The 23,778-nt window shown below is 39.9% G+C and overlaps 1 protein-coding gene across 1 annotated transcript in view; it reads left to right on the forward strand.

Annotated features, from left to right (window-relative positions):
* FAM204A (family with sequence similarity 204 member A) overlaps window positions 1-23,778 on the forward strand; it is a 477,602-nt gene that overhangs the window by 43,660 nt on the left and 410,164 nt on the right. The window contains exons 3-4 of the mRNA XM_044055971.1: window positions 11,672-11,726; window positions 20,134-20,233. Coding sequence (XP_043911906.1) covers window positions 11,672-11,726; window positions 20,134-20,233 — 155 coding nt within the window. The remainder of the gene's footprint in view (window positions 1-11,671; window positions 11,727-20,133; window positions 20,234-23,778) is intronic.

Below are 23,778 nucleotides of genomic sequence, written 5' to 3' on the forward strand. Positions count from 1 at the left end.
GGAAGTTTCTTTGCTCACCAGTGGGAGTGGGGAGCCTTGAGCAGCCTATCTGTCCATGAAGGAGTGACCTCACACAAGAGCTGTAGTAATTGGTTGTTTTGGAACATTTCTAGCTCTTTTGAAGTTCCCTGTTTAAAATCCGCATTTGCGCGGCTTTGTGCTATTGTGCGCATAGCGCAGCGCCGGTTAAACAGGGTTAAACTTTTTCTGGCTCCGCCAAGTCTGCTCTTCAAATTCTCCCTTAGAAAGCTAAGCTCTACTCTTAGAATAACCAGTCTACTCGTTATATTATAAGCATAGCACTTGTTCTCAAAGCTTCTCTTCTAAGCAAGCACTCTCAAACTTAAGTAGCACTACATCCACCTACCACCCCAACCACTTTCCTTAAAGGCACAGCACTCTCTTATAATATTGTAGCATGTCGAGTGGTAAATTGCTAGCATCTTCTCCTGTTCAGCTGGTTAATCTGGGAATCTTGAGACAATGCTATAATTGTCTCATGTACACAGACAACCCTCTCTTTCTCCCAACAAACACAAATACATGTGCGAGATGCAGCTATATAGCCAAAATGGAGGCTGAACTCTCTCAACTCAGGACTGACAAGACCAGACAGGAGGAGAAGGTAACCATACACACAACAAACCCAGTCACACATAGACCTACCCCAACTGCAAATCAAGCACATAATAACACAAAAACATACTCGGAGGCTCTGTTAAACTTACCAAAACAACAGAGGCTCCCAAAGCAGACACTCAAACATCCACCACCTCAAAACATAACACATGCAACACATACTTCAATCAATCACAGCCCTTAAGGCCAAACACTATGCCTGATACACTAGCGATAGGTGACTCTATAGTCAGACACACTGACGTCCCACTTACCAGGCTGAGCAAGGAGAGGGTAACGGTAAGCTGCCTATCGGGGGCTAGGATCCGCCATATAACACACGCACTCAGGTCACTCAAAAGCACATACAAATATGACTCTGTCATTGTTCATGCCGGCGTGAATGACCTGAGACGTACCTCCTTGGACTACATGAAAAGAGACCTAGAGGAGCTCTCTGATTATGTAGCCCAGGCTGGTATGACCCTGACCCTGAGCAGCATCCTGCCCTCACCAAGAATGATGCCACAACACAAAGACAAGATGATCAGCTTTAATAATTGGCTCAATTATTGGTGTCATTCTAGGGGGGATCCAATGTCTGTCTGCCTGGGATGACATGTTTGACAAGCCATGCTGCTTCGCAAGGGATGGCTTGCACCTGTCACCACTGGGCTTCCGGATATTAGCTAAGGCTCTTGCAACCCCCATAGTGCCTTTTTTAGGCAAGGCTCAAAAGACGAACCCACCTCCTTAGAAAACAAAAATGGAAAAAAATCAAGGTTAATGCTGCTCAACGCCAGAAGTCTAAATCTCAAGATGCAGGCTCTCAAAGCACTCCTCAGTATGGAGCACATCGATGTCTGCGCTGTAACCGAGACCTGGTTCAAGGCTCCTGAGAGCACCCCAGCGCTACCAGGCTTTACCTCATATCATGCTTTTCGGCCCCAAAACCCGGGCCGAACCACAAAGGGAGGGGGAGTGTCCATATTCATCAAGGATACCCACACCTCCAGGTTAGTGGCAACTCATGAAGCATCGGAGACCATCCAGGTGCAGCTAACCGTAGGCAAAACTGCTATACAACTGGTTGCATGTTACAGACCACCCTCCCAATCTCAAGAACCCCACTCAGACTTCCTGAAGACATTGGAAGATATGAATGTCTCACCAAATACCATCATATTGGGAGACTTCAACTACCCTAACATAGACTGGGTGCACTATTCTAGCCCTAACACCTTAGCCCAAAGGTTCCTGGAATTCATAAACTCAAATGCAATGGAACAGCTAGTCACCTCTCCCACAAGGGGGGATAATATACTAGACCTGATCATCACAAACATGGGGACAAAATGCTCCACACCGGAAGTATTCCTCTCACTGGTGAGATCTGACCACAAACTAATCACCCTGGATATACGTTTACCACCTCCACCCCCAGCACAAAAGACTACAGTGAGAAACTTCTCAAAAGCCGACTTTACACTTCTCAAGACTGAGATGGTATCATTTAAGCCCACAGGGCCAATAGAAACCACATCCCACAATAATGAATCCTACACAAATGCTTTCTACAGACATCTCCAAGAATGCATGGATCGTGCAATCCCAAATAAAACCAAGACCCTCTCCACCAAAGGAAAGTGTCCTGTCTGGTGGACCCCAGCCATAAGCAAATTGTATAACTAAAGAAGGAAGCTACTGCAAGACAGAGCAAAATCCCATAAAGGGAAGGCATCTCTGATCAGCACTAATAGAAAGCTACGTTCTCTCATAAAAACATCCAAGGCCAACTTTGAGAGAAAAATCGCCAAGGACACTAAAGATAACCACAAGGCATTCTTCAGTTATGGTAGAAACCTGGGCAGAAACCCTCCGATATGCTCAGAGTTAGTACACAATGACAAAAAATTTACCGAACCCACAGATATTGCCAACATTCTGGCAGACAGGTTCAGTGCAAATTTCTCCCTTCCCTCACCTCCAAAAGAAGAAATACTCATCCCAGCTGAATGTAACCTCCCTGTTATCTCTGATGTCCAGGTGAGAACCGCCCTCAGCAAAGCAAAAAACACAGCATCTATGGGACCCGATGGTATCCCCGGCTGCCTGATACGTGAACTCCAAGAGGAGCTAAATCCGCATATAAAAATGTTATTTAACCTTAGCCTTACTACAGGATATGTACCTGAACACTGGCGTACAGCAACAGTGGTCCCACTCCACAAGGGAGGCTCCACTACAGACCCTGGTAACTACCGCCCCATATGGAACTCATTAACAACAACATTGGGGACCTGCAGACACTTGATCCCACCCAGTTCGGCTTTGTAAAGGGCAGATCCTGCCTTTTGAACCTGGTTGACTTTTTCAAAACAGTCACTAGAGCCATTGATGAGGGCAAGGCAGTCCATACAGCCTACCTGGTCTTGGCTAAAGCTTTCGACACAATACCCCACTTTGGGGATCATAGATAAGCTAAACAGCTTAAACGTAAATCCATATGTCACAAGATGGGTTGTAAACTGGCTAAAGAACAGAACCCATAAAGTCAAGATTGCGGGAGCCATGTCAGACTCAAAGCCAGTCAGAAGTGGTGTCCCACAGGGCTCTGTCCTGGGACCCTTCTTGTTCGGCAATTACTTCTCTGATGTGAAAACAAACATGGGAGGGTTGTGGCTGACAAAGTTCACAGATGACTGCAAACTAGGCGCCATAGTCGATACACCAGCTGACACACACATCCTACAGAAAGGCCTCACCGAAACGGACAACTGGTGCCGGAATCATGGCCTTAAACTGAATGCCAAGAAATGTATAGTCATCCCCTTTGGGGAAAACAAAGTACCCACAAATTATCACATAGACAGTAACCCACTGAGTACCGAAAAAGTAATCGGAGACCTGGGGACCCAAGTTGATAGTGACCTCTCATTTGACACCCACGTTGCCAAAGTGGTTAGAAAGACTTTCTACCTTGCCCACCTTATCATGAAAGGGTTCACATCCAGATCAAAGGAGGTCATCGTGCCCCTGTACTCCTCCCTTATCGGGCCCATGATTGAGTACAATGCCCCATTTGGTATGTACCTCACCTGGCACTTACAACAGCTGGAGAGACCCCAGAAGTACCTCACCAAGATGATCAAGGGTCTCCAACATATGTCATATGCTGCCAGGCTAAAGAAACTCCAGCTCTATTCAGTAGCATACCGCCTGCTCAGAGGTGATCTGTGCCTGACGTACAAGGCCATGTCCAACCAGGAATTGATGGACATGCTCCACCTCAAAAAATCCAAATCCATAAGAACCACGAGAGCCAAAGATTTAAACCTCAGTACAAACATGAATAGAACATGCTGGAGGGACAGATTCATAACTCAGAGGCTTCCCATACTCTGGAACAAAATCCCAGTCCATGTTAGGCAGAGCCCCTCACTGACTCTCTTCAAGAGAAATCTTGACGAGTGGATGGGAGATCGTAGGTTTACCCCAGGGGTCACCCCTGTGTCGCTACTTGACAGAGGCACAGTAAACTAATTTTAATAAGTAAGGGGGTCTTCAATGTGTCACTACTAGACAAAGGCACAGTATTCTAAATTTATTCTATAGACCTTAGTACCACTACATGGGGTGGCGAAAGCCACATCTCTAGGGCTAGGCTTGCAAATGTCTATGAAACAACACCATGCAATTGTGCACCATAGCTGGAGAGATGATTTCAACAATTTTTCCCTTAGATACAGCTGTATTCCATTAGTGTAGTCCTCATGTTTAGCACATTTTCGTGCAAAATGGCATTCCTAGTGAAGCTGTGTAAGCACCCCATTGTGATAACACCCTCAAGAGTTTTTCTGCGGTCCTGCTCTACTGACTAGTGTAGCAGTAAGCCTAGTCTCTGAGGTATTAACACACCTCATCCACTAGTTATTCCTATGTGTGACCCCTTTTCCTGTCATATTCCTGTTTCTGACCATATAAATTTACCTAGCACCACGGATGGACAATTTCCCAAAATTTCTCCAGTTAACTTGGTCAACATGGGCATCCTGAGGCAGTGTCGCAATTACCTCATGTACAAAGATAACCTTCTGCTTCTAGGCCACACAAATTCAACATGTGAGAGATGCAACTATACAGTATACATAATAGCTCATGCACCAGTGTCTCACTCGTCAAGCCCATAAGGCTTAACACTAAACCTAACATAGTAGTCATATATGACTCCATCTTGAGACGCACAGATGTCCCTCTCACCAGGCTGGATAAGGAAAATGTCATGGTCAGCTGTCTCGTCAGGTGCCATGATCTGCCACATCACACATGCACTCAAGTCTGTCAACAACAGGTGCTGTTATGACTGCGTTCATAATATCACAAGATGAGTTGCCAACTGACTCACTGATAGAACCCACACTGAAAGTAGCAGACTCCAAATCCGACTTCAGACCAGTGACAAGTGGAGTACCACAGGGTTCAGTCCTGGGCCCTCTCCTGTTTGGTATCTACTTTTCTGAAGTACAGGCCAACACAGAAGGTCTTTGGCTAACTAAGTTCGCAGATAACTGCAAACTAGGAGCCATAATCAAAACTCCTAACGATGTGGACATCCTTCAAAAGGGCTTCACGGAGCCAGATGCCTGGTGTCAAAGCCATGGCCTCAAGCTCAATGCCAAAAAGGGCATTGTCATCCCCTTTGGTAAAAACTCTGTACCCATGAGCTACCACATAGGTGGTAGTCTACTTAACACCGAAAGTGAGATAAGAGACCTTGGGACACAGGTGGACAGTAATCTCTCCTCTGATAATCACATCGCCACAGTAGTCAGGAAATCCTTCTACAAGGCACACCTCATCACAAAAGGTTTCTCATCCAGGAAAAAAGAGGTCATTGTTCCCCTCTACTCGTCACTTAGACCCGTTATAGAGTACAATGCCCTTTTTGGTGTGTACCTCACAAGACATCTACAACAACTGGAAAGGCCACAGAAATACCTCACAAAGAGGATTACTGGCCTCAAATAGATGCCCTACACAGACCGTTTAAAAAAACTCCAGCTTTACTCCATTGCATATCGCCTACTCAGAAGGAATCTCTACCTAACATACAAAGCTATGTCAAACCCAGAGCTGTTAGACATGCTCCACTTAAAGAAATCCCAATCCCTCCGAGCTACACGCTCTAGGGACATAAACCTTGTCACTGCAATAAACAGAACATGCTGGAGGGATAGATTCCTGTCCCAGAGACTTCCCATACTCTGGAACAAACTACCTATCTATATAAAACAAAGCTCCTCATTGGCACTCCTCAAGAAAAATCTTGATGATTGGATGGGAAATAGGAAATTCACCCCAGGGATCACCTCTGTGGCACTGCTCGACAGGGGCACAGGAAAATAATTTTCTTGGGTGGTGAATGCCAGAGTAACTTTTTGGCTAGGCTTATATAGGCCATAGGGCCAGTAGCCTAGTACCTACCTATGAACCTATGTTGGTGTGAATGACTTGAAACATACCTCACTGGACTAAATGAAGAGAGACATGACTGAGTTCTTGGACTATGCGTCTCAGGCAGGTATGTCCCTAGCCTTAAGCAGCATTTTACCTTCACCTAGAATGATGCCTCAGTACAAACAGAAACTGTCTGACCAGTAGCAACATGACTAAAACAAAACTTCTCCAAAGCAGATCATAACCTCTTAAGGGATGGTATAAATAACTTTGCTACACCTCCCCCCTCACACGGAAATGGTAACTATGCCGAGCTCTACACCAATACCCTGTACAAGCACCTGTATAACTGCATTGATTCGGCATTACCTGCTAGGACCAAAGCAAGCTCTTCAAGGAAGAGGAAACCTGCCTGGTGGACAACTGCCATTATTAGGCTTTACAGTAAAACGAAGAAACTGCTGTCTACGAGTAAGAAGGAGCAGGCTCTAAACTGGAGAGACTCCCTCTTCAGCTTAAATAAGCAAATAAGATTTCTTGTGAAGTCCTCAAAGGCAGACTTCGAATCCAAGCTAGCTTCCTCAACAAAGGACAACCATAAGGCATTCCTTAATTACATCCGTAACCTAAAAAGTAAGGCCCAGATTTGTGCCAAACTAGTAGTTAATGGTAACACTTTTATGCTGAGCCTGTGGACATAGCTAACCTGTTAGCTGACAGGTTTGGTGAAAACTTCACTCCCCTATCCCCACCACACTTACCTCATGACATCCCTATCACCTGCACTTACCTCATGCCATCCCTACCACCTGCCCCTACCTTGTATCTGTAAAGAGCAGGTCATAAATGCCCTCTCTAAGGCCAAAAACGCAGAATCAGTGGGACCTGATAACATCCCAGGCTGCATCCTACATGGGCTCAAACAAGAATTAGCATCACCCTTGGGTACTCTTTCAATCACAGTCTAAGCAACAGCATTGTCTCAGCTGAATGGAAAAGCACCACCATTATCCCATTGCACAGAGGTGGTGTTTCTGTGACCCTGGGAACTACAAACCTATCTGCCTGACTAGGTTTGTCCGCAAAGCCACGGAGCGAATTCTCATGGAATTTATCAACAAAGTTATAGGTAATCTCCAAACACTAGATCCTACCCAGTCTGGATTTGTCAAGGGGAGATCATGCCTGTTAAACCTGGTGAACTTCTTTAAGACACCAGGGCCCTGGACGAGGGGACATCTGTGCATACAGCCTACGAAGACCTAGCCAAGGCATTTGGTACTATCCCTCACTCAGGCATCATTGACAAACTCTCCTAGGTAAATATCAACCCTTGTATCGTAAAGTGGGTTGCGGACTGGCTTACTGATAGAACCCATACAGTCAAAATAGGAGACTTCACCTCCAACAGCAAACCCGTAACCAGTGGTTTTCCACAGGGAGCAGTCCTGGGGCCCCTATTGTTCAGAATCTATTTCTCCAAACTACAAGCTAAAACCAAGGGACTGTGCTTGACAAAATTTGCTGACAACTGCAAAGTGGGTGTGGTCACAATCTCCAAATGATGTTAACATCCTTCAGGAAGGTCTTGCGTAAGCAAATGACTGGTGAAAAAGTCATGGTCTCAACATCTATGCAAAAAAATGTATTATCATCCCTTTCGGTAAGAGCAATGTTCCTGCAAATTACTACATCATTGGCGGTACCCTAACTGAGTGGTGAGATATCTAGACACTCAGGCTGTGACAGTAGCTTGCCTTTGATCACCATGTTTCCACAGTGGTAAGAAGGGCATTCTGTACGACTCATCTCATAAGTAAGGGCATTGCCTCGAGAAAAGAAGTTATCACCTCCCTGTGCTCTTCTTTCATAAGGCCAATAGTTGAGTACAACATCCCTTTTGGTATGTACCTTTCAAAGCACTTGCAGCAATTGTAGAGACCACAAAGGTTTCTCACAAGGGAAATTCAAAGTCTTCAGCAGCTATTCTATGTGCATCAGTTGAAATCATTGTCGCTTTATTCTGTTTCATACTGACTACTCGGAGGCGATCTCTGCCTTGCGTATAAGGTGATCTCTGACCCTGCTTTATTGGAAATGCTGCACATCCAGAAGTCATATAGCACACAGATTACTTGCTCTAAGGCCCAAACCAGGTATGTGACATGAATAGAAACTACTGGATGGACAGATTTGTCTCCCAGAGGTTACCAAGCCTTTGGAATAGACTCTCACTTCATGTCAAACAGAGCACCTCACTGGCCCTCTTCGAACGCAGTCTGGATGACTGGATGGCTAGCCGTAAATTTACCCTTGGGGTTTCACTGTGTCCCTGTTGGATAGGGGTAGTAGGTGCTGATTGTGGTAACAAGGGTAAATCTGGCTAGGTTTGTAAGGGCCCTCGGGCCATTAGCCTAGTAACTTCCTGTGATCTAGGCACTCAAGTCTGAATCACCTTTGGTTCCTTGGACCTTTTCAAGTTGTTCCAGACAATATGACAGCTGTGTGCTAAATCACCTAGCAAGAAGAAACCAGGCCTTACCCTCATTTACCATGCTAACTTGTGTTTTGACTTTATAACTCTCACTCACTCTAGAGGCTTCCTGCATCCCAGCCGAGCAAAATTTTGTGGCAGATAAGCTGAGCAAGATAAAGGCAGACCCTCATGAATGGAAACTAGATTTGGGGGTATTTCAAGATTTGATTCTTCTGTTAGTAGTTCCTCAAGAAGACCTCTTTGCATTTTCTCTGAACAATCAGCTGGCAAAATTCTGCTCCAGAACTCCATGCAAGAAGTCCTGGAAGACTGGTACCTTTTCCTTTCCTTGGACAAGAATTCAGGGTATTTCTGAACACTCCCTTCTGGCCCCAGCAACAGTGGTTCTCCCTTCTTTGTGGTAATTGCCCCAGGCCTTTTCCAAAACTTACTCACAGAATGGATCTACTGACACAGGAATAGAGGTGTTAGATACACTTAACCCAAATCAACTTCAACCCTAATCAACTTCAGCTAACTGCCTGGATGATAGGGTCATAATTCCTTTTAGGATCCCGTTCCTTGAAGATGTGCAGCAGGTACTAATGGAGGCAAGAAAGCCTGCTGCTAGAAAATCCTACATCAGTAAATGGAAAAGGTTTTCTGGTTTGTGCCAGCAACATAGCCAACTGCTATTCAGGGCTGGCGTTTCTCTGATTATACAATGTTTGTGTGAGTGAGTTGTTATCATTTTGCCTTTCTTTCACCTCCAAACAGGGGTTATTTTATTGGCTGTTTTAGCATGTTTGTTCGTGGGTCCCCATCTTTCAATGCATTCTTATGTCAAAATGTTTTTGAAAGGGGTGTTGGATACGACTCCTCTAAAAAAAACGGTGTCTCCTCCTTGGGACCTTAAAGCTAACACTTGTATCATCTGAACAAGCTTATCAGACTGACTTGAGGTTTCATAAAATTTAAAATGTTTTTCTGATTGCATTGACCTCTGCAAGAAGAGTATCTGAGTTGCAAGCTCATATGGTGAGTCAATCCTATCTCATTTTCCACTGAGACAAGGTTTTTTTGAGAACCGATCCTTTTTGTATGCCTAAAGGTGTATCTTGGTTTACTTTAAGACAATCTGTCCATCTCCCTGTTTTCTTTCTTGACTCTAAAAATGAAGGAGAAAGAATATTCCATACCTTGGATGTCCGCAGACAATTTAGGTACTATCTTGGCAGAACAAAATCTTTCAGAACATCAGATCAATTGTTCATTTCTTGTAAAGGTGAGAAGGAGCAATCTTTGTCAAACAGATCATTTCCAAATGGTTGTCTCAAGCTGTTACCTTTTCTTGTTTTCACCACAGCAAAACTATTCCAGCCAGGGTCAAGGCCCACTTTACCAGGACCCTAGCTTCATCTATGGCTTCTTGGAGAGGGTTGGATTCTGGAAGTATTCTAGAAGCAGCAACTTGGTCCTTTGTGCATACTTTTACAAAGCATCACAAGCATGATTACTTTTCTAGGTCTAGATGAGGCTTTGGTAGGACCATTCTCCATGGAACCCTTGACCCTTTCTCTTCTGCCTCACAGATATTGTAAGCCTGAGTAATCTACCCATGTAGCTAAGGCTACTGAAGTAGTGATCAATTTGATGAACATAGTACAGTTGTATAAGTAAACTTACCATAATAGTACATGTTTGAATGATCACTACTGCAGTAGTCGCTCCCTTATTCCATCCCCTTTTTGTTTTTTGAGTTATGCTAGGGTGTGTGTGTGTGTGTGTGTGTGTGTGTGTGTGTGTGTGTGTGTGTGTGTGTGTGTGTGTGTGTGTGTGTGTGTGATTATAAATTTATATATATATATATATATATATATATATATATATATATATATATATATATATATATTACTCCTAGCAATGTCCTATCTAAACTCAGCCTCCCTCCCTCAGTTGGCATGAAGCCTGTGAAGGGCTTGGCACTCGAGCCTGTGTTTTTAGGCATCTTATCTCAAGATGCCTAATGGTTTGAGCATGTGGAAGGTTCTCTGAAGCTTTGAAAGCTGTCCGGCGTATATCAGCAGTTATTAGATCATCTAACTAGTAAATAGGCGTCTGTGGAGTGAAGGGTTTTATTAGTAGAGTATAGATTGACTATGTTTCTGACACTAAGGCATTTATCCAATTTGTAGATTAGGTTGTATGTAGTGACTAATTGAGGGTAAGTTAGGGTATTTTACATTTTAGTCCACATAAAGTGTAGAGCTAAACAGTGATACATACTACTTGGGATATTGGTAGCAAATTTTGCTATATCATTGTAACATCATTCAAGTAAGTGAAATCGAGTGGCTTTCAGATTTATAAAAAAAAATTGAGGCACTGTATAGAAGGGTGGGGAGTAGGGAAGTTGTGACAATTGTTTTTCCTGGTGTCATCTGTAAGGTAGGACTTTATCATACTGAGGGCACAGAGTTTTCGATTTTTTTTTTTTTTTTTACTACTTATTTTAGATGAAAGTAAAATTTCAAATTTTAATCCATTATGATCCCTAGCTGTTAAATGTGGATTACTAGTTCAGTTTTTTGGGTTTAAGTGCAGCTGTGAGTCATGGAAACAACTTTCAGTTGATTGTAGTTCTTAGATTATCTGTTGCAGTTTTTTTCAGAATTGTGGCAAATCTGGTTAGGGTTGAATTATCTACATACCAGCTGATGGTAGCATGTTTACTTGCTGTGTGGAGGTTTATAAATAAGTTAAAGATGACTGGGCCAAGAATAGACCCTTTGAGACGCTTGTGTTTAACCGACTGTGTTTGGATGTGATGTGCATAAAATAGTGGAGCAGGGAAGTTTATCCCAATGCAAAAAAAAATATATATTCTTATTTCATTCATAGAGTTGAAATCTCAGTAAGTTTAATCCTGTTGACATGTACGGAAACCATAACAAATCCTTGTAAGTGTCTAGAAATGTTATAACTGGTAGTATAGCAAGAAAAAGTGAATTTGAGTTAACAGTTAACAGGCCGTTGAGCTTTATGCATTATAGGTTGTACATGACTTGTTAGTTATTTTTATACTGATTTATTGTGTGTTTATTTTTTAATTTTATATAGAGGGAACTGGGAATCTTTCAAATTCCACTAATGAACAAGAGGAGAAAACTGAAAGGTAAGACCTTTAGAAGAGGATACAACTTTACTATTATTGTTTTTAAGCTGTCAACGTATAGCAGATTGTTGGTTATTTTTAGATCGGATTTTGCTGAGTTGCACACGTGCAAGCATCGTTTTCATTTATTAGCAGGTATTGCTTTTGCGTGCATGTCTCTAACCATTAGGGTTCTGCAAAGTCCTGAGGTAAACCTTTGATTCTTCATTAAGATGTCTGGTTTGTTGCTAGCTCTGCTGACTTGTATGCTGCATAGTTATTTGTGATATTTACAATCTGTAGTTAGTTAAATTTCAAAATGACAAGCAGCCTCATAATGATTGCAGAGTTTACTTATTCTTTTGTAGCTAACTAGCTCTACAAACATCAGGAAGCATAAAAGTTTTGTTGGCAGTCAATGAAGTGAGTCTAAACTTAGATCGGGGGTGGTGTTTGTGATTGCCTTAATTCAGCATGTAATTTAGGATGGTTGTGTGACAGTTTTTTAAATATTGCTGAAATAGGTACTGTGAGAACACATGCGCATCCCATTTCACTTGAACAGCGCCTGTTTTGAGTATGATCCTTGGAAAGAATGCTAATAGTTTCCAAACTCGGTAAAAATTTTCAACAAAGTTTGTATTACAGAAGCATCCTAAAAGCATCTCAAAAAGGCAGTCTAGAAAAGTCTGTAGTCTGCAGAAGAAACATCTGCAGTGTTGGAATCACACTGATAATGCTAAAACACTTAATAGCAGGATGCAACAGCAATGTGTCAGTCTGTAACTGCAATGAATTATATCAAGCTGAGTCAATAACTGATGCATGGAATCCTTTAATGAAACAAACAAATACACAGAAGTGATAACTAAAGCACTTCTTAGCATGTAGTTACAAACTGAGACATTAAAGAAAGCCCAGAACCCTTTGGCATGCCTAATGGAAGCCAAAAGCTCACTCTTCTTGTGGTATCAGCAGTCCAGCATGACCAACTGTGAGCAGAATAAATTAATTTAATGCAAATGGATACTCAAGAGTACAAACATTAAAATAAAAGTAACTGTCCAGATTTCTTCCATAGCCAGTCATCCTGCCATATTTGTATATATCCTGTCTTATAATAGAGTGATTTCATAGAATGGTTGCATTAATTGTGAAAATGGTGATAACTTATGGTTCCTGTTAATTGCCTTTGAAATACTTGGCTCTCTATTGAGATACCCTTTGTGAAGTTCCACATCTTCCCTGTCACTGTGTTGGTTTTTGATGAGTGTTCTTGTTTCTTCTGCCATCCCAGAGATGTGCCGCAGGTTAATTGTCAGTCCTTCAAACTGCTGTTAGGTGGTCCCTTGGTTGGTGTAGAAGGAGGGAAGCCTTGACAATGCCCTAGTTGATCCAAGTTCAATTACCAGCTTAGGTGACTGACCAGATTGACAGGGAATGATTGATGTTACCATTTCTGGTGGGAGGGTGGTTCCGTGGACATCTCCTGCAGTGATCCCTGGTGGAGACTGGAGACTTCACAGTTGAGAGATATGATCCAAATTGGGGGTGGGGTGGTGGTGGTGGACATAGCTGACCTGCTGCAGAGGAGGAGCAAGACAGCAAATGTCATCATTGCCTGTCCACCCCTCAGACCCTTCCATGGGACTGATAGGGATGGGGGAGACGTGGAGTAGGCCGCCTAAAGTAAACTCCCCTGGTTGATTATGATGGCTAGACCCCCAAGACACCTTTTAATCTCTGTGGCCAGTTCCAGAGACAAATATTCTAAGACCAGGGAGTGTAAAAAGGCAGCCAGTAGGCCTAGTGATGGACAGAGGCACAGGGGTAGAAAAAGAGCTCAAACATTGCCCCTGGGTGTAAGTTCCACTTGTGACAGAGAGAGGTGTGTAAATGCTATGATGGGTTGGCACCTTTTTAAAACTAATTTCACAACCCTGAGCCCATTGTGTGCCAGGGTACTTGTGTGCCAGGGGTATGCTGTAGCCTCCTATGACCCTAAACTGGACTAATTAGGTTATTAAAGAACTGAATTAATGAATGAATAAATGAAATATTGCTATGGCTATTGACACTGAGTTCTTGGGAACCAAGTATAGTTCTACTGGTGTAGTACAAGTAAATCTGTGATGTTTGAAGACTGTACTTAAAATTTCTGTTACTTTAGCTAGCCTTTTTTTATTGGGACATGTTGAAAAATCATCTCTTATTTAATCAATTTGCGACATATTCCTAAAAATCATAGTTGACCTTAAGCATAGGTGAGCTAGGCAACTGTATATGGTGCTGAGTTTGTGGTAGTTGTGGGGTCACCTTTTCCCTGTTTATTTACTTTTAGAATAATGTTTTGTTGCTCTAAATTGCATAAGGCATTAATAGTAGTTTGAAAAAAAAATGCATTTGTGGAATATCGGGGACTTCAAGGAGCAGGGCGCCAAATGGTTTGCTATTCAAGTCCCATTACTTTCAGTTAAACTTTGTTAGATCAAGGTAGTACAGTATGGACCTCACAATGTTAAGAATATAGGCATGAAGCCATCTCAAGAAATCATTTGTAAGCCTATTAAATGACTGACCAGAGAGGAAATGAATGGCATGGTTGTGGTGAGTTACATTTTATTTGAATGTTTGCAGTAATGCCGCTGGCAGTGATCAACCAGAATTTCTTGGCAATTTTTCTAGCTTTATGATTTGTGTTGACAGTTGGGAACAGGAGAACGACAAAGTTGAGATAAGTGTTATTATGTTTTTTACGTTTGCAATGATCAGCCAGATATTTTGGCCAATATTTCTGGCTTTTTAATTTGTGTGGGAAGTTAGGATGAGGAGACTGGTCTGGTGAGAAGTGTTATTACTGTTTTTACAGTGCTATCACCAATCAACCATATAGTTTGGGGAGTATTTTCTGGCTTATGATTTGTGTGAAGCAACTTGGACTGGAATACTTTGAACATGTGGTAACCTGTTTGCGTGGACTGTGGAGGTGATATAATATTGCATTGCCATCAGACGTTGTGGCTGCAACTGCTGGATTGAGGTTAGCTGGATGAAAGTTACTGACCTTGTCTTTGAGCAGTTTAAACAGTCACCCTTCTGCCTTTGAAGGAGTAGTATGCTGTTGTGTGAAGTAAGATGGACTACCTAACTGGACACCTGATATACCCAGACAGTGTAGGTGTAGTTGCTGTAGCTGTTTTCTGTGGAAGAAAATGACTGGCTACCTGCTAGTGTTAGCTTATTAGTTTGGCTTTGTACGACTAACGTGATTATGTGAAGCAAAGTGCGATATTTTAATTTGTGTTAACAGTGTGGAACAGTGGAAAAAATACATTACATAATCATTCCCTTTTTATCACACATCTGAGTTGTACATAGAAGTGGCTATAACTGTTTTGTGGGGTTTGTCTGGATGAAAGTAACTGACTTTGTTGTCACATGCTCAAAAAAAAATCAAACAATACCCAGACCTTCAGAACTTCTGGGGGATTGTGTCCCCCATACACCATTGCTGTACAAGTAGACTTTGGGATAGGCTTAATAATTACCTCTGTTCTGAACCCCACCTAGTCTAAAACCAGCCCTGTGCACTTGCTGGTGTACGGGACTGATGATGTCATTATTTTTTAATATTCTTCCCAAACCTCAGAAGTCACTGTATTTTGCATTGGGCTGGGGACATTGTGGTCCTTATTTCTTTAACTTTTCTCACAAACTTCAGAGGGTGGCATAGAGAATCACTGTAGTTTTTATCAGTGAACTGTACTGTCTGTAGAAATAAGTCGGAAACATTATTCATTATCCTCACAAACATCTGATGCATTTACAGGTGGATATCTTTTGGGGGAGAGTAAATAAGCATGCAGTTCATACATATATATATGTATATATGTGTGTGTGTGTGTGTGTGTGTGTGTGTGTGTGTGTGTGTGTGTGTGTATATATATATATATATATATATATATATATATATATATATATATAAAATCTGAAAGTAAACACAAATAATATATTTTTTTGCCCCAGTAGGACATTATAAGGATACACACAAGGTGGCTACATTTTGGGGGTTCGGGTGAAGATGCATGCTGCATATAAATATGACAACAGCAGCTTAAAATATGACTAGCCATTTATGCCTTAAGTTTGGGTCTATATTAAATCATCGACCACTTAGTATGTCAAACACCTAAACGTCAACAGCTAAGGATCGAAAACCAACGATGTCGAATGGCTAGTTAAATGAATTCTTTCATTGGGAAGAGTTCACTTTGCCATTATCAGGAGTTTGCCCTTTCCCCAATGTAGATCGATCTCTGAGTTGGTATAGTTGGGGGGCACAGCCCCCACATGGGGGGGTGTGGGTGGTGAAGCCCCAACACTTTGTTTTGGCTTGGAAGTTTGTGTTACCTTGGCACGGTCAAGCAGATTCTTTCCTGATGAAAGAATTCACTTAACTGGACGTTCAACATTGTCAGTTTTCGATCCTTAGCTGTCGACGTTTAGGCATTCGAGAAGTTAAGCGGTCGATGATTTAATATAGACCCTTAATTTTAATCCCAGTTTAACACTATAGGGGGCATGCACAGAAAGTGACGTGTTTTGAGGTGGGGATGGGGATCCTTTCCTGCCTTGGATACCAGTTTACCTGAAGCCACTGTCACTAAATAAAATACACTGGCGCACACCACTTGTTTGATATTTAAAACCCTCCAGTATTGAAGGCTTTACCTCCTCACCTACAAAATGAAATATACGTGCCAGCAAGATAACTGTACTTGAAGATAAAGGAAATATTTCACTATGATGTGAAACTAGTTATTTTATCTCTGTGGTAGTGTGACCTCAAATAAGTACTCTTAAAGGGGGTGCAGGGGGTATCAAAGCCCCACTGCAAGACATGTACATTATTACACTTTTGAGAAATATACTCTATTTTTATAAAGTGAGTAGTTCTGGTTTCCTTCAGTATTTTTGTTATGTTTCAGTTTCACAGTTTAATGCTTCATGATGTGTAGGGATTTTTGTACTAAGGGATTATCTTATTTTGTATAGTATTTCACAAACACAGTCTTGGAGAATTAGCAGTATTTGAGGTCTTTATGATGGACTGCTCCTCTGCTAGTTCTACATTAGTGGCCTGGTTGTAAAAGACTTGCTCTCTTTGTAAGTTACTTACTTTCGTGTATTCCTGCTGTATAGATAGGTCTTAAACCTGGATTAAGTCACTTGTGTTGGTTAACTACTTGGTTTACAGGAAATAAATGTAATTTTCTTTAATTGTTTAAATTGTCGAAATTAAATTGTATGCACTTCTATTGATTTGCAAAACCTTACATTATGTCCACTCTGTATATACTTTCTTTTTTCCTTTTGTAGGTCTTTACGTGATCAGTTCCATGTTTGGAATACTTTGCATATAATTTTGTACTTGTACTAAAAATTGGCTGCTGCAGTACTTGACAGTTGGGTATTTATCTTTTGAAAATATACTCACTTTTATTGCACTCCTTTATTTTGAGTGAGAGGGTAAGCATAGAACATGTTGAGTTCTCGGATTGGGTATGGTATTCATTCTCACTAGAGAGGAAGGTTCTACACATTATCTCATGAGTGGAAGAACTACGAGTGGAGTAACTGTTTCCCCTTTCACATAGAACAAATTAAAGTAATATTCAGCCACCGCACCCCCAGATATTTAATTTTGTTCAATTTATTTCCATTTTGGGGGTGACATTTTTTCAAACGTTTTAAAGCCATATTATATTTTTGAAAAAAAAAAAAACATCAAATATCAGTTATGTAATTTTCTTTCTTGCTTTATTTTCAGATTAGTACAAATCCAAATGTCAGCTGTAATCAAACATCCTTGATTGTATAACTAGTTGTAAGGTTGACGATGTTTGCATTAGTACTAGCCTGATATCAGCTTTTGTTTTGAAAGTTAACAGTTTGTATATGAAATATGGGAAATATTTTTATTTTTTGCTTTTTTTAATGAAAAAAATGTTTTAAAAATGTCCCTCATTTTGTAGAACGTTGGATGTTTATTTTTTTTTGTTCCATGTGCCCTGTTGTTGTTGTTATTATTTCGTTCTAAATATGCTTTCATTAATTTGTTAGAGATGTATAGCTTGAGTTTACGTCTTTCGTTTCTCATTAAGAAAAATGTAAAATGTGGATCCTATACAGAAAGTGGATGATCAGAAGGTTAATATTGTAGAGAGAGATGTGATGGTTAAATATCTCAAGATTGTCCTGGATTAGATCACAGAGATTGTATAAGCTTGAGAAAAAGAGATGTTCTTTCCCCCAGAGGGTTTGTGTGGGACTTTACAGTAAGAATTATTAGGTTGCAAGGGGCAAAGGAAAACTTGTCCCGCCTTTCTCCCTTACTGTAGGGTTATTTCTACTTCTGGTTATTTTTCCGGTTTACCTTCATATGTGTGAAGTGCACAGATGTGCAAAAGGATGATTACAAAAGTCCATATTGACGAACCACGTATTGCCGAAATCACAATTGAGTGAATGCCAGTGTGCATTCGCTCATGTGAATTCAACTTTGAGTGCAGATCGCACTACAGTGGGGGTCGGAACATGTACCCCTTCCCTCACTGCAGTGCGATCTTGGAGTTAGTATATTAAATTAGCAGGGGGTGTGGTGGGGCACAGGGGGGGGCTTGCCTGTCTGCATAACAATGTTTGGAGACATCAGGAAATGTCTTCTAAATGTCACGGGGAGTGCACGTTTGTGATGCAGTTCGAAAATGGTCGACTCTGGGTTTCCAGTAAACCATTTTTGACATTTTGATTTGGACATGTACCGTTATTCGACATGTAAAGTCGCACAAATGCTCGATCGCACACAACAGTTTCATACAAATTGAGGTAAACCTAGTCTTCCATCATTCAGCAAATTTATCTTATTTTTTTAATTCAACATTTTGGTTATCTTGCTTGTTTTTAAATGTATTTATTTTTTTTTTACATATAAGTGAGAACAGCCATTTTGTAAAGGTTTCTGCTAATTGACATTTTGTATACCATTGAAAAACATAGTTTTTAATTTATTTGACTTTGAATACATGAGTACCACTGCTGTACCAACAAAATTAAGTTCATAGAGTTGGAAGATGCTAGTTGTGTGTGTGTGTGTGTGTGTGTGTGTGTGTGTGTGTGTGTGTGTGTGTGTGTGTGTGTGTGTGTGTGTGTGTGTGTGTGTGTGTGTAATATATATATATATATATATATATATATATATATATATATATATATATATGAATGATGGTACACTGTAAAAAAATATATATAATGATTTGGTAGATTATATATAAACAACATTTCTGGTATTTTAGCTATGACAGCTATTGCTTGTTTTCTGTGCATGATCGATGGTCATTGAACAAATTGGTGGAATGCCAATGGTGAAATATTGTCAAAATGCCTGACATGGGTAGTGTTACGGTCTTGACCGGTGAAAAGCGTATTGTTTGAGTTAAACTTTGTATTTCTAGTTTACAGTTCAGAGTTTTGTCTCTTCTGCCTTTTTTATAGAAAAGGATTTAATTGAAGTTTGTCTTATGCTCAAACCTTAAATTATTAAAGGTTAGTGAAAACTTCAACCATTTTTGTAAAATCAGATGAGTAATGTCTTTACCTGGCTACCGTTGCCGTTTCATATTTACATTAATAATTGAAAAAGAATGATACATATAGCTTGTTGAAAGATATCAAAAGTTGAAGTCTACTTAGCTGTTCTGGTTTTTATACTTTGATAGCAGAAACTGTTTTGACTGTGAATTTGTAATTTGACCATCTTGAGGCTCAGGATACAGACACTAAAATTTAGAAAGCAACTTCCCAGGGCTCGTTTGTAGGCTATCATTGCATAATTTAACATTTTACTTATTTATTTGCAAAACTGATTCTACAGAGAGCCTCACCAATGAGGTGAGAACACAGTTTGTCTGGAACCCAGCTTCTCATAACATTTCCATTTGGGCTTGTCTCTTACTGAAGTACTCTCAAAACTGTTGCTTTGAAAAACGTGAACATCTACTTTAGCATAATTCAGGCTGTCAGACAGGCTACCTTTTATTTTTTGTAAAAATATTAGTCTGTCTAAGTAAACCAAGATGGTGGGGCTGATGCTAATGTAAACAAATCATGATGAAGCCATGTCACAGTAGCATTTTCTTTCATAGGCTATGCGTTGCTTCTGATCCTAAAACCTGAGATGTATAATGGGATTGTGACATGTCAAGGAGTAGATGTTTGTTTGTATTCTTACATGAATATTTTATTTCATCCTTTATGTTCCTGCTAATTCAGGAAATGGTTGTTTATATGTCCTTATCTGATTACAAACTGCATAAAAGCTTTATCATTATTTTATTATACTGATCACATTAATACTAATTTTAAACAGTGACATGACAAAACGTGAAAATCATTGGAATGAACTCCAACAGTATTTTGGGTGTAATGATCGATTTGAACCACCTGCTTGCAGTCGACCTCCAGAAAAAGTAATGTATTTGAATTATTGTTTTTGCATAGTAGAGATCTGTTTGTGTATACCTTGCCACATTGTTAAAAAAGGAAATAGGACTGGAGACAAATAACTTGTCTATATTTTTGTTTCAAAGTAGTAAATACTTTGTTGAAGGTATTACTATGATGTTGATGCACGTTACTCAAAAAGCTAAGTCCAGACATGTCAGTAAAGCATTATAGAAGAGCACATGAATGCCTTGCAAAGTTGTCCTCACTTCTCAGACAGATATCCATGATTGATCCTGAATTACTGTTCATGATTTAGCAGTAGCTGAAAATGGGGGGGTTGCATTGTTGGTTGTAGAAAGGATTGCATAGATTTCCTCATCTCAGCAATTTAACAGAAACTCACAAGAATGTATCCAGGGAATCCAGCAATAAAACAACCAACAATCGAAAAAGCAGCTCCCCTGAATGAAACACCACGATCCACAGTATCCAAATCCTTTATTGAACGAAGTACATAAGCAATAGGTTAAGTGCTTTCATCTACTCAACGTAGATTTCTTCAGAAACTTACATACTCAATACTACACTTTAAATACTTTCTAAAAGCCCGCCAAAAAACTAAGTATCTAATTACCTAACCAATCAAGCATTCATTAAAATTTAAAAGCACAAAACAACAATCTCATTTTTATCATATAAACTGATAAATAATTGCATAATTAAATAAAATTCATTAATATAATACTAAAACAGTCATAAATTTGAATGTGATAAAAATCCTTACTAATAAATATAATATATTCCTATATATTAAATTGATAAAATGTATACATAAAGGACTAACGAACAACATAAATTCATTCATATACCATAGTTTAATTTCTTAATAAAGGTTTGGTGGGAATATACTCATTGATGCCTGGTGGACTGGCTGCGTTCAGTCTAATCTGCCATTGAATCTCTTTCTCCCCTAGGATAGATTTAATATCACACCCCCTAGGGTTGTTCCTAACCACTTCTAGAATGGCAAATTTGAATGAGTTACAGCCCTCACTCTCTACCAGGTGCCTATATAATGCATTATTCTTGTCCTTCTTCTTAATGCAGTATGTATGGTCATATATTCTATTGTGTAACCGTCTGTCAGTTTTCCCAACATAAAAACTGGGACAAGACATACATTTTCCCAGATATACTATATGTTGGGTCTGACAGTTTCCTTTTTTGAAAAATATTTTACTTTTGATGTTGTTGTCCAGATGCAAACTGTCAGTCTGTAAAATAAATGAGCATTGATTACAGTGTCCACATGGCTTGGTCCCTGTCACACTTTTATTCCCATCATTATAACGATTATTAGTTTTAACCTCGATCATTCTCTTTAAATTCATCCCTGTTTTGTAGACGAAGGTAGGTTTATCTCCTATTTTATCACTAATCCCTTCGTCACAAGTTAGTATATTCCAGTTAGTCTCCAGAATATTCCTGATTTCTCCCACATGTCCATACTGTAATATATAGGCCTTATGATAATTATCTCCTATTTGTTTTTTGTTAACCTGATTGTGTGGTGTAAATCCCCTCCCCAATAAGGGTGGATATTTTATTTCCCCATTCATTAGTCACATATTCAGTGACATCCTTAACCATTGATGATGGATAGCCCCTTTGACTAAACAATTGGCCAATAAATTTCATTTCTTCAATCATGTCATCCTTTCTGGAAGTCATTCTAGCTGCCCTAATACATTGCCCTTTCAGTATACCTTTTTTCTGCTTATATGGATGATTACTTGAATATTCCAGATAGGCATTATAGAAAGTGTCTTTCCTGTATATCTTAGACTGGAAAGTAGTTCCATCACTAAAGATGTATGTATCTAAGTAACTGATACCAATCTTACTAGTATTATGTGTAAATTGTAAATAGGAAGTAGTTCCATTAATATATTCTATAAATCGTATCAGATTCTTCTCCTTTCCTGTCCATAAAATAAATAAATCATCCAAATACCTGACATAACAAGCCATTTGCTCCATCCATGGTGTATATAGGATGTATTCCTCCTCCCAATCTAAGAGAACCATATTTGCATAAATGGGGGCACATGCTGCCCCCATAGCAACCCCTGATATTTGTTTGTAGTACTCTCCTTCAAAAAAAATATAGTTGTTGTCAAGAACCAGGTTCATAAATTCAGATAGGAGGTCTATCTTATCCCAATCTAGTCCACTATGCTTGTTCAGACTGTTAATAAACCTATTCATACCTTCCGTCCTAGGTATACATGAAAATAAATCTCAATTGTAACAAAAAGTAAATCCATATTCCATAATTCATGTTTGAACATCCCAAGAAATTCCCAAGAATCTTTGATTAAATGTGATATCTTCGGATAAATATGTTTCAACCATTGATCAACTACCTTGCCAAAAGGGAAGGTTTTGCTATGACTTCCAGAAATAATAGGTCTAAATGGGGGGTCATGAATGTTTTTGTGTACTTTGGGTATCCCCGTGATAGTTGCTAAAGTGGGGTATTCAACCTTTAAAAAGTTGTATAAATCCTGAGTAATACGTTCATCCAATAAAAATTCTTCCAGATACAAGTCAATCCTTCTATGGGCTATATTAATCTGATTAAGCGAGGAAACCTCGTATTGGTCTGATGTATTCAAAATATCAAAAATTTTTTGTATATAAGTATCCATATCAAGACTACGCCTCCCCCTTTGTCAGGTGTCATGATTCTGATATTATAAATATCACAAAGTGTAGTTAAGATAGCCTCGTCAGTAGAACTCCAATTACTTCTACATCTATCTTTCTGTACATGCTTATATAATTCATAAATTTTCTTACTAACTACTTTTTCAAAATTGATAAGAGTATTGTACATGGGGGGGGGGGTAAATGTACTTTTCCTCCTCAGACCACTCATATTCGTGGTTCCAGGGTTAGACTCCTGAAAAAATATACCCAAATTGAGCTTCCTCATATATTTTTTAAACTCCACCAGTGTATCCACTATGTCAAACTTTCTCCTGGGTATATAGTCGACCTCCAGAAATAGTAATGTATTTGAATTATTGTTTTTGCATAGTAGAGATCTGTTTGTGTATACCTTGCCACATTGTTAAAAAAGGAAATAGGACTGGAGACAAATAACTTGTCTATATTTTTGTTTCAAAGTAGTAAGTACTTTGTTGAAGGTATTACTATGATGTTGATGCACGTTACTCAAAAAGCTAAGTCCAGACATGTCAGTAAAGCATTATAGAAGAGCACATGAATGCCTTGCAAAGTTGTTCTCACTTCTCAGACAGACATCCATGATTGATACTGAATTACTGTTCATGATTTAGCAGTAGCTGAAAATGGGGGGGGGGGTTGCATTGTTGGTTGTAGAAAGGATTGCATAGATTTCCTCATCTCAGCAATTTAACAGAAACTGTTGCAACACTGTCCATTACATACCTCCATTGAGAAACAAACTGAATTACTCTGTACTTTTGTGCTAACATCAGGAGCACAGTTGCAATTTTATGTTATCAGGTGGGTCCTTACT

Source organism: Protopterus annectens, chromosome 14.part0, assembly GCF_019279795.1.
Source record: "Protopterus annectens isolate FY-2018-M chromosome 14.part0, PAN1.0, whole genome shotgun sequence".
NCBI lineage: Eukaryota > Metazoa > Chordata > Ceratodontiformes > Protopteridae > Protopterus > Protopterus annectens.